We start from the raw sequence: 12,157 nt of genomic DNA on the forward strand, positions 1-12,157 counted from the left end.
GCAGTGTGGCCACTGCAACCTTGGCAAGACACCCTTCAATGATCCCTCCCATCACATAACTTTTTCTTTTTTTTCAGGTCAGGCGTTTTCAAAGTGTGGCCCATAATTTGTTAGAAAGAACAATCATTAGGTTCCACAGCAGACCTACTGAATCAGAAGTAGTGAGACCCACATCCAGGTACCTCTGTTTTGACAAAAGCTGCAGGCGACTCTGTGAGCACTTAAGTTTAGAGAAACGTTGCTCCAGGAAAATGTAACATGAAACCTTGGGGTCAATTAGGGTTCTAGATATACAACTAGTCTTTCTCAATGAAAAAGAAAAACGGAATTTGTAGAGAAAGAAGCTTAATAAAATGGGTTTTTTCTTTGTTTTGTTTTCGTTTTCTAAAAATGTGTAATCATCACCGTTCTTGGTGAATTTCATATCCTCTTCATCAATGGAAGGAGACACTGGGAATGACCGGGTTTCTTCTACCTGAGGCCCACAGTACGGGATGGAGATACGGGACAGTTCCACAAGGGTCTGGGAGGAGGGACTGATGACAATTTTTCGCGGTTGACTAAGTTTTTTAAAAAGCCACTTCCAAGGGCACATCAACCAGTCAGCGGAGGCACTTGTTCCAGCAGGAGGTGGGGGTGGGGGCGGGGTGTAGCGTGGGGAGGAGCGACCCGCGCAGCTCGGGGACTCGGGGCCTTCCGTGTGTCGCCGTGCGTCCCTGGACCCGCCACCTAAACGCACCCCGCGACCCGGCCATCCGCACCCCCCTGGACCCCCTTCCGCAGCGGACTCTTGGGGATTCCTCCGGCCGGGTCCGGCCCGGCGGGTTCCCCAGCCTCAGCGCGAACTGCCCGCCCCCCTTCCGCGTCTCCGCCCCTCGCCGGGGCCGCCGGGCGCCGAGGGAGGCAAGGGTGCCACGGCTGGAAAATGAGCGGTGCCCGGAGGGTGGCCCGGAGCTGCAGGTAACGCGCGCCAGCCCCCGGCCCGGCCCGAGCGGGCTCCGCACCCGCGCCCCGTCCCCGCGTGGCGGCCACCCTGCGCCCACTCGCGGGCTTTGCGCCCCAGCGGGTCCCGGGGCGTCCTGGCGTCGGGGCGCAGGGTGGCGGGGGCGCGGCCAGCTCCCGGGGGGCGGCACTAACGCTCCCCGCTTGTCCCGCAGCGCAGTTCGCGCGGCCGTGCCGGGGAGCGGCGGGAGGCGGCGGCGGCGGCTGTGAGTGGGGTCACGCGGCGGGCGCCGGATGCCTCCGAAGATGGAGAAGTTTCTGCAGATCGCGCCTCACTCTCTGGCCATCGTCCTGGGCCCGGCCGAGGGGCCGGCGGGGCAGAGGTCCGAGGCCGCCCGGCCCGCGTCCCCGGCCGGGCCCCGGCAGCTCGCCCGGCACCACATCGGCTATGAGATCTTCGCCGACTTCAAAGCCGAGAACATGCAGCACTTCTGGAACAAGAAGGTCACGGCCGCGGTGGCCGAGACGTTCTTCCTGGGCTGGATCGACGAGCAGGTTCTGCTGATCCAGGGCAAAGAGGAGCATCTGGAGGCGCTGCGCGAAGGCTGGTCGCGCCGGGCGCTGCGGCCGCCCTCGGGCTTCCACATCCGCTGCCTCGGTGAGTCCGGCCTCCGGGCGCCCCGTCCCGTCCCGCCGGTCGCGTCCGGTGCCGTCGCTCGGGGGACCTCTCCCCGCCCTGCCCGAGCCGGCGCGCAGGCCCGGCTCCCCCGGGCGCCCGCTCCTCTCTCCACCCCCGCGCCGCGCCGGGGGAGGGGCCGGCGGCCCGGGCGCGCGCGGGACGGGGGAGCTTCCTGGCACCGAAACCCCGGGAGCAGTACCTCTGCGCGCGCGGCGCTCCTGGCCGGCCGGCGGGAGCCTCCCTGGCGGCACCTGCGGGGCGGTGCCTGGGGCCGACCAGGTGGGCGGCGGCGCGGGAGGCTCGGCGGGTCCTCGGCCGCTCCGGGTCTGCCGGGTCTCCGCTTCTGTGCTCGGCTGTGGCTGCGGGCGCGCGTGCGGACGGGGGAGAAGTGGAGAGAGACGGCGCCCAGGTAGCTTCGGGCGGCAGCGGGCTCGGCCGCGGGAGACGGCGGCGGGCGGTCCAGGTGCGCGGGCGCCCCCGGGCGCATCCTGTCCCCTCCGCGCCACCCCCGGCCGTCTCTGCTTGGGGCGGCGCGTCCCTCCCGGGGTGGCTTGACTTTTAAGCGCCGGTGTTTCTGTGCACGACTGAGCTGTGTAGATTTCGTTGCCGCCCGTACATCTTTCAAGTCATTTTGTGAGTTTGAAGGTAGGAAGAGACACGAGGAGGACTGGAGAAAAAAGTCTGATCTTCAACAAAAGAGAAAGCGGTGTCCGGGAAGAGAGCCCGCAAGGTGCTGTTCGCTGCTGCATTTCCAGCGCGTCTTGATCGGCTGTTGTTTCTTAAATTGCATTACTTTTTCTTAATCCAGTCTGCATCTCTTTTAGACTATACTGTTTATTTTTGTACTTTAGGCTCGGTGGCTCAAAACGGGTATGTTTTGTGAAACGATTTCGGGAAAGAAAGCATTCTTTCTAGTCCCAAGGTTTGGAAATTCTTTTGTGACATTTTGGGAGGAGGTCAAAAGTTCAAACGCTAAAAGACGGTAAAGCCGCCTTTTTCGTTAGCCAGGGTTACTTAGCTACCTTCTACTGAAGGCAGACCTTTTACCTGCTAACGTGCCTTCCAGTATGCGTATGGCAAATTTATAGCATTTTTTTGTTTGGTTTGGTCAATTTTTGAATAGCAGAGATCTTTACAAAACTTTCTTTAAATCGAGTAGACAAAAAACTGGTAAAGCTTGCCTCTTGTGTGTTTTAACAACCTGTGTTGAAATTCCGAAAGGTGGCTTCACTTTCTTTTTTGACATTAGCAAAAACCTCAGTGAAGTCCCTGTAATTAAGCTGCCTTAGTAAAGGGCCAAGATTAACGTGTCTGAGATTTCATCTGCTCTCCTACTGTAGAACTGCAACACACTAGGAGGTAAGGATATATGTAGTCATTTTTAGGCACTGTAGAGATTGCATTTCAGTAGTTTTTAATCTTGACTTCATACTTATTCTTTACTTTCTATTTTGGAAAATTTCAAACAATGTGCAAAACCAGTACAGTGGTTCTGTCCCTCACTGCTTCTTTGCCAGGATATTACAAGACCTTGAGTAAATGCCTGCAACCCCAGGTGAACCTATATGTTGATACTATGTTTTTTCCTATACCTTCCTACCTATGATAAAATTTAATTTTAAAATTTGGTACAGTAAGAGAATATTTGAATTGCTAGCATCATTCTCTTGTGCTTTGGGGCCACTGTTAAATAAAGTGATTGTTGCATGGACACAAACACCACGATATCACCACTGTTGAAGTGATGCTGGCAGGGTGACTGCTAAGTGGCTAATGGGCAGGCAGGTAACCTATGCATCGTGGATTTGCTGGGCAAAGGGATGATTCACATCCCAGGATAGGGTGGGATGGGGGAGTGAGTTCATGAAGCTACTCAGAATGAATGGTGCCCAATGTAAAACGTATGGATTGTTTGTTTCTGGAATTTTCCATTTAATATTTTTGGATCTTCGTGGACTGTAGGTAACAAACTGCAGAAGCAAAACCTTGATAAGGGTGATGTTCTACTGTATAATCAAAAATGCTATATGGAACTCCCATGAACCCACTGTCTAGCTTCAAAACTTACCAGTACATGGCCAATCTCATTCCATCTTTAAATCTCTCCCACTGTTCAAAATCCCAGCTATTATAGTAATAGCATTTGATTTGTAAATATTTCAGTTCATATTATTTTTCATTTTAGCAGAATTGGTGAGCTTATGGGAATTGGTGATTTGTCATATCAAGCAAAGAGAACTATTTTGGGCATTTTAAGAGTTCCAGACTGCTGTAGTTCATTGACCATAGCCTGTTGCCTTGGTAGCTTGAACTGTCTCAAGCTGACTGTCAGCTGGCAGGGAGAGTAGCTGCATTGGCTCAGCCCTTCCCTCCATAGCCTGATGGTCAGCACGCAGAGCACCTCTTGAAACCCGCAGCAGACCAAGGAGCATGATGTCTTCTGGGATCCAGGTGGTTAGCTTTTTTGAACTGCTTGGGGATTCAGAATCTTTCTTAAAATTCCGATTTTCCTTCAGTAACAATGGTAAAATATTGAATTGCTTGTGACGGTTCCCCTCCTGTAAAACTTCTCTCAGGGAACCTCCGTGTTGGCTGCAAGGCGTCCTAATTTTTTGGTGGAAGATCTTTTATTGAGCTTTGAAACTCCAAAGTCCAGAAGCCCCTGATGACTGGCTCACAACCTTTTACTCTGAGGCACAGTCTATGTGTGGACAGGTTCATGCACTCAAAAATACAAGAAACAAAACCTCAGCCATGGAAGTGTACTCAGAGGGAACCTAGCTGTAAATCTGGAAAGAGTGAATGCCATTCTTATAGGCACTCCGTCTAATTTATATGCAAAAGCAGGAGTTGATCATTATCTGTGGGACTTTATTATTAGTAATGCATTTCTTGCAGGATAACTTTCAACGGATCCCTCAGACCGACTACCTATATTATCAGGTGCTTTTATGTGGTTTTGTGATTTTCTCTGATTATCTCGTGGGTATGAGACAGCCACAAAACCAGACAGAGATGAGCCTTCTGGAGGGCATCATATTTCCTCTTGTTGAACTTGAATTAAATTCATCAGTCACAAGTAGTTCTCTTAAATAACTGGTAGGCAAATGCCAGTTTACATTTTATTCTACTTATGGTTAATAATTATTCACAAAATTTGGTTGTTTTCCAGGTAGTCTCTGAGAGCCCATCTCGAGATTGTGGTAATAAAATTGTTCTGTTAGATCCTCCCAGTGATGAAAGGGGAAGATTGCCTTTGCTCCATCTCAGAGTACCCTTCTCCTGGTGGGGTGTGTGTGTGTGTGTGCGCGCGTGCGTGTGCGTGCGTGCATGCACGCACATGCACACATATGCGTTAACCCATGGACAGGAGGTCTGCCCAGGCCCCCTTTTTTGGCTGGGCCCCAACGCCGGTGAGGCAAGCCTACACTTTCACCGCAGCATTGAAAACAATCTTGTCTTGCTTTGTAACTTGAAACATGCGTCTTGAAGTTGCCAGCAATTCCAGATTACTTTTGCCTGTAATTCCAAAAGTATGTGGTTCTAATCACACACTTTTCAGGTTGGGGTTCAACAAGGAGGAGATGACTATGGATTCAATAAGAAGCGAGGAATTAAGGAACTCAAAGGAAAAGTAGTTTTGATTTGGGATATTCAAACCCACTGCTTAGAAATGACCTACTTTGGACATGGAGGGAATAAAAATTCAGACTTTTGATTTCCGGGGCCCTCCAAAGGGAGGTGTGAGCAGGACACTAGCAATGTTTTAAAATTGTGCTGTGTACTTTGATTTAGCACTCAGTTGGACGCCTGACATGTGAGTGCCCGCTAGTGCCAGGCGCTGTGTCCTTCTGGAGGCTGTGAAGACTGATGCAGCCTGGCATCTTTGTAGAGATGCTGACTCTGGAAATGGGCATGTGCGGGGGCCTCAGCTCAGGGAGTGAGGGGCAGTTGCTTCTTCTTGGTGGGCTGGGAGAGGGCTTCGCGGAGAAGAGGCTTGCCCTGAGCCTGGCGCAGGGCTTCCGTTAGGTCAGGACGGCTCTCCCACCTGGGCAGGAGCATAAGCGGTCATGGGATGGAGGAGTCCCAGGTGTGTTTGGGGGCTGGCTGGCTGGAGAGTTGTTGGATAGCGGTGTGATCAGACAGTGGAAAGGGGGACTTGGGCCCGAGGTGCCAGCTGAGAAGCCCTGCTAGCTTCTGAGCAGGGAGGGGGAATGATGGGGTTTGATCTTTGGTATCCCGAGAATTCCGGGGTCAGGGGAGGGGACTGGGCACAGGTACCCCAGCTAAAAGTCTGTTGAAAGAGCAGTGGGGAGAGGCGCTGGGCGCTGGTGAGAGCGTTTGTTCTCGTGGTCCCGTCCCACGGTCGAGGGTTACTGTGCTTCGGAAGATCGCGCTATAGCCTGGTTGAGTCTGGAGGGCCTTCCAGCCTCCCCGCAACCCCAGGGGCCCTTGTGAGGCCCTTGTGGGGAGCCCAGATGTTCCTCCCTCCTAGGGCTCCTGGAGTTTCCCCACCTGTCAGCCTGATTCAGATCCGACCATCTCCATAGATGCTTCTAACTTCAGATCTCAGGAACCGTGGCTGTGTCTCTGTCCGCTCCAGTGGCTCTTTACATTTAGATATTATATTACATTTTACTTTATATATTATTATATAGAGTCATGTCCAGTTCTTTGCGACCCCATGGACTGTAGCCCACCAGGCTCATTTGTCCATGGGATTCTCCAGGCAAGAATACTGGAGTGGGTAGCCATTCCCTTCTCCAGGGGATCTTTCCGACCCAGGGATCGAACTTGAGTCTCCTGCAGTGCAGGTGATTCTTTACCATCTGAGCCACTAGGGAAGCTCCATATAAATATATTGAATATATATTATATCTTCTTGACCCGGGACTGAACCTGTATCTCTTGTGCCTCCTGCTTTGGCAGGCTAGTTCTTCACCACTGTGCCACCTGAGAAGCCCATATTATACTTTATCCTTAGCTATTAACTTAGTTAAGACCAAATATGCTTTTTAGGCTTTAAATCAGAACTTATATTTTACATTATAAAATTTTTAGCTGTTGTATCCCTGAAACTCACATAATATTACACGTCAGCTATAATTCAATAAAAAAAGAAAATTGCTTAGAACATAAGGTCATCAAGCATTTCTTCTATTCCAACATCTTTATTGGTTTTTTTCAAAGAGTTGCTCTCTTAAAGTGGCTTTTCTGAGTAGTAAATTTTTAAGACAATTGTTTTAAAAGGATACACTTCAAAAGAATTTGTATATATCCCAACCAAAAGTTGATTTATTTAAGTCAACTTAAAATTGAATAATATTCCTAGGCTCATGGCTGGGATTGCCTAATGAGTGTTATAAAGCTTTTGGAATTAGAGGTACTGAGTCATTCACCAACTGAAGAACCTCCTCCGATCTCCTAGGATTTGTTCTGGGAATTGAAGTGGAGGCTAGGTTGGATATAGCCCTTGTACTTTTGGATATTCCATTCTGGGGGGAGCGGGGGGCAACAGAAATTTTAAAAATTAAACAAAGAAGTAAGAATTTCAAAGTGTTTTAAGGGCTTTAAAAATTAAGCAGGTGAGGACTTTCCTGGCAGTCCAGTGGTTAAGACTCCAAGCTTCCACTGCTGGGATTTCAGGTTTGATCCATGGTTGGGCAACCAAGATCCCAGATGCTGTTAAAAAAAAAAAAAAAAAAGCAGGTGATAGAGAGTGACAGGGAAACATGAGATGATAGCTAACATTTATTGATCATTTACTATTTCCTAAATGCTTTGTTTTTGTTGGCTATTTAGGTATCATTATTTTACCCATTTTACTGTTGAAAACACTGGGGAATAGAAGGACAAGTACTTCTCCGAGGACACCTAGTTAGTAAGAGAGAGAGCTGGGGTCTGGACCCAGGCAGCGTAATTTTTGCTTGTTTTTCTTTTTTTGGTTATACAGATAAGATTCAAGTTCAGGTTGCCAGCCCCCAATACACACAGTCTCCTAGAAGTTTAGGGTGCCAGGTAGCCCAGGGGCAGTGGGTTTGCGTGGAGGTGGCTGAGACCTCACAAGGGAAAAGGGAAACCCACGCTGGTTCAGGATGCTGTGAGAGGCCATCACGATCGAGCTTCCTTTAAGCCAAACGGGTCGGTCCATTGCTCTTGTGGTTAATAATCTTTCTGCGGGGCTCACTCACAGGAGGGCAGAGTCTTCCTTTTCTGCGCCAAAGCCACATTCCCCGCCCGGGCTTTGACTGACAGCCCTATAATACCTCTTGTTTTGCGTAGCACTTGACTGATGGATGAGCCAGCGGCCATTGGTGGAGGAGCAGATGAAAATCAGCTTGAATGCCAGAGGAACAGAAAGGAAAGCCCGTGAGGCTGATGCTTGTTGAGCCAGCCAGGGAAAGGAAGGTGTGACCGGAGATGAGGTCAGAGGGGCTGTCCGATGCCAGGTCATGTGGGGCCTTTTGGTATTTTATTCTGCGGTGACAAGGTTTCGAGCATCTAGTATATTTAGAGCACTAGGTTGGGGCCTGTAGAATATCCAGAAAAGTGTCAGACAGGGGCCCCTCTCTTACAGAAGCTTACCTCCCATATTAAAATCTCACTGTTAGGTCTAGACAGTGAACAATATTGTATTTCAACTTTTATTCATTTCTAGCTAGTCGTAAAGATATTTTTATGAATTAACTCACTCTGGCTCAAAGAAATTTTCCATAAAGGTGTGTCAGTTTCATCGTAATGAAGTATTTAGAATGAACTTCAAAGGCTCAGGGCCTTGTGATAACTGCTGTAATTTAGATTACACTGACATGGGAGGATATCACTGTGGATATTTTGACATTAGTTTCTCTCGACAGAGAAATGTAATCTCAGACACTGTCAAGGGTCAGAATTAGAGGTATCTCTTTAAAGAATTTGATAAATGATTTGGGTCAAGATGTACAGGGAATTTTGTCAGAGCCTTTGGGGGTGTAAGTCTCCCAGGGAGGCAGACCCCCCTAGCTGTGAGGGTCTGCAGGACGGTGGCGGAGTCCCCGTGGCGTGGCCCCCCAGGCTGAGATATTCTTTTGATATTAACGCAATGAGAGCAACCTCCGTGCTGTCTCTTTGACTCTTACGGCCTAATACACACACAGTGAAATTCTTCCACTTCCTCAATTTCTTGGGAAGGCCGTACACTGGAATTTTCTATAATGAGAGCCCATCTGTGGATGTAAAATGGCATGTCTCTGAAACAAGGATGTCACCTCCTGCTTCCCAATACCAAACACGTGGGGGAGCCTTTAAAGTCCCCCGGTCTGCGTGGATGTTGGCTGTTTAACAGTAAGTCCAAAATAACTTCCTTCTCACAAAGCCACGGGTCCCTGGAGGTCCCAGAAGGCGTACCAGCGTCTCTTAGCTGTGGACCCAGTCTGGCAGGATTGCACCTTCTGACCACCTGTGATCGCTGCAGCCTCTGTCTTCACGGTGAGGCCGCTGGTGCTCAGAGGATGCACCGGGATGCTGTGACTGCATCCCCTCTTGGCATCTCCTTCCATCCCTGTCACCCTTCCTCTGACGCTGTGTCAGATGCCCTCCTCCCCATTTCTTCTACTTTCTCTCCAAGTTTGGGCAACTTTTCCTTTTAAATCTTGCAATAACAGGTGATGTCTTCTCTGCCTTTCTACCACATGCCCCCCCCCCCGCCGCCCACAACCCTGTGCCTGAGTTTTTTAGAACCTGAAGTTCTCCTTATGTGTCCATTTCCAGGACACCGGAGCTCATCACCTGCTCTTCTAAAGTACATCATCTTTGGTGATTCCAGGCTCCTCACTTCCCTTGGAAGTGACCCTCATGAGTCCAAGATAGTTTTCTGACACTTTCATGCTGAAAAAGAGGAGAAGAACTTCTATACGTTTAATGTCTCCAAGGGGGCACCATCCCAGATGTGATTTTCAAAACAAAATTTTATTTATTTATAGACATTCCCAAACCTGCGGCTGTCGCCCCTTGAGGCTGTTTTCTGCTCTTGGGCAGGTCCTCTCTGTAGTTTTTTCCTGCCCATCTCACCAAGGCTAGGGGGGAGGGTTACAGGATCTAATCTGTGGTCCTGCAGTAGAGGGTTTTTTCTCTGCTCTGTGGAAACATCTGTCCAGTCTGGCTAGTTCGTGAAGCTTCTTTGTTTTTTCTTTTTTTTTCATGTTAGCTATTTTATCTCTGCTTCTGGACAAAAAATCAGACACTTTCTGGACTCCTCCAGAGGAGGCAAAAAGGATGACACAGTCCAATGAACACTGCTGTCCATCTGGAAAGAAATTCCAACTCTTTATCTCATTGATTATAATCGTGTTTATGCCACGTGTGTGTGGGTGGGTGTGTGTGTGCGTGCACGCGCGCGCTCAGATGTGTCCTGCTCTTTGCAACTTCATGGGGTTTTTCAGGCAAGAATACGGGAGTGGGTTATCATTTCCTCCTCCAGGGTATCTTCCCAACCCAGGAATCGAAATCTCATTCTGTTGTTACTGTTCGCCCAGATCCTCAAACCGTCTTCCTCCAAGATCTTCTCCTGGCCTCTAGGTTCTGATGGCTGCTACTTTCCCCCTTGGTTCATTCTGTTTGGGTCTTGATAATGTCAGCTTGGGGAGATTTGGAAAGCCTGCTGACTTAACAGTCAATATACAATTGCAGGATACATAGATGATCCTTTCATTGTTGTTACGGGGGACAACTTTGTGACCAGCATACCTTGTCTAGGTTGATCACTTTCCTTTTATCAGAGTCCAGTTATTAGTTTGTAAAAAAAAATGGCTTTAGGTTAGTAGTTGAAGTACTAATATAGAAAAATGAAAGTGGTACTTTAGAGTCCGTGTCTCTGAATGTGCCAGATGATGGTGGTTATTCTAGCATCCTTCTTCTACTCTTTCCTATATCTTGAACATTTCCTCTTATGTCAGTAAAGAAGCACCATTCTAGAGGACGGTCTTTATACTTTTTGCTCCTTCATTTTATTAAATGTTTACTGACTCTGCTTCAGAGTTGGAGAAGGGGTGAGTAGAGTAGGGAGGAGGAAAAATAAGAATGAACTTCTGTTAATGTTCACTGTGGGTCAGGCATTGTTCTCAGCACTTTAATATAGTCTCATGTAATCCTTACTGAGGTTGTGCTAACGTTATTTCTGTTCTATAGAAGAGGAAATAGATTCGGAGAATATTTATACGTACACATTTAACACAAAGTCCTCTCTCATCCTTTTCACCTTGAAATTTTTTTCCAAAATTAATACTAGAATATCTCTGCTTTTTGCTTGGTATATCAATTTGCCACCTTTTTCTTTTTCATCTTTTGTATGCTTTTATTTTAGTGTGTGTTTTATTAGCAGGATATAGAGTTAGACTTTAAACCCAATATGAAATTTGTCTTTTTAGAAATATTGAACCACTGACTGTATTGTAATAACATATATTTGCTCTTGCTTGAAACTTTTGTATGTCACATGGAAGGCCCTACAATGTCAGGTTTTTTTTTTTTTTTTTACACAAATCGTTTATGTTGAAATAAAGTAGTGCACTCTTTTTACAAATGAATTAAGTACCTTCTTTGGTGCTTTGCTCTCAACCTTGTTATTCTGTAGCTTAGGTGAATCCCAAAATCTCTACCATCGACCCTAAGGAAGTGAAGCCCCTGGCCCCTCCTCAGGGAGGGAGCCAGTATAGACCTGAGTTAGGAAAACAGTCACTCCCTGCTTAGAAACCCTCTCTGGACAGTGTTGATTTGGACCAGAGGCTGTGGAGGCTACTTCTGCAGGACCAAGGCTCAGAGGACGGGGAGGATACTTGGGCAGGGCGCCGGTTAGCATTTGGCCCTGTCTAAACTGGCCATGAGACACTGGGTCCTCACCCAAAGGTCCCTGATACTTGGTCCTGTCCAAAACCATCTGTCATGGACCAGGTATGCTCATGAAAGTTTTGAGCAGGACCAAATGTCCTGCAAGTGTGGCCTTCATTTATTCTAAGGAGGCTACATCAGTGTCATTTGGAAACTGGACTATTTTCTTTTGTTTAGCCAGTTTATACTGTGCAAGAGTCTTAGATCCAGGATCAAAAGCCAAAGGGTGAGGGATGTTGGATGTTACTGAGTTAAATTGGCTCACAAGGTAAGCAGCAGGCTCAGGTAATTGTAGAGAGATTTTGAGGTGATATAAGAAAGAGAAGAGGCTTCTTGTAACAGAGGCACATCTTCAGTTTGAGGAAGTCCATGAAGACAAAATTAGATGGAGACTGCTGATGGAGATAATTCAGTGACATGTAACTGATGACTGTGGGGGGAAAAGGTTTAATTTGATGAACCTTTCCCCTCTTCTTTCAAAAATGAACACTTTGCGTATCTTTTGACACTGTGAAAGAAACAAGGCTCAGAAAGCCCCAAAGTTTCTTTCCTTTAAAAAAATTTTCGGCATAGTTGATTTACAATGTTATGTGTTTTCTTAGAATAGTATAAGTTTCTCTTGTTTTCAAGTAGGTGACTACTCCTTATAACGTGGCTAATAGTAAGAAAGCC

At 48.0% G+C, this 12,157-nt stretch overlaps 1 protein-coding gene across 4 annotated transcripts in view; it reads left to right on the forward strand.

Annotated features, from left to right (window-relative positions):
• The first annotated feature begins 289 nt into the window (after window positions 1–289).
• Window positions 290–12,157, forward strand: part of STOX2 (storkhead box 2) — a 191,892-nt gene continuing 180,024 nt past the window's right edge. For 3 of the 4 annotated variants that reach the window (XM_043454093.1, XM_043454095.1, XM_043454096.1), the window contains exons 1-2: window positions 290–960; window positions 1,158–1,600. In XM_043454093.1, the coding sequence (XP_043310028.1) occupies window positions 1,237–1,600 (364 nt within the window). In that variant the 5' untranslated portion in view covers window positions 290–960; window positions 1,158–1,236. Of the gene's footprint in view, window positions 1,601–12,157 lie in introns of all 4 variants that reach the window. The other variant, XM_043454094.1, reaches the window with a different exon arrangement.

Source organism: Cervus canadensis, chromosome 31 (assembly GCF_019320065.1).
Source record: "Cervus canadensis isolate Bull #8, Minnesota chromosome 31, ASM1932006v1, whole genome shotgun sequence".
Taxonomy (NCBI): Eukaryota; Metazoa; Chordata; class Mammalia; order Artiodactyla; family Cervidae; genus Cervus; species Cervus canadensis.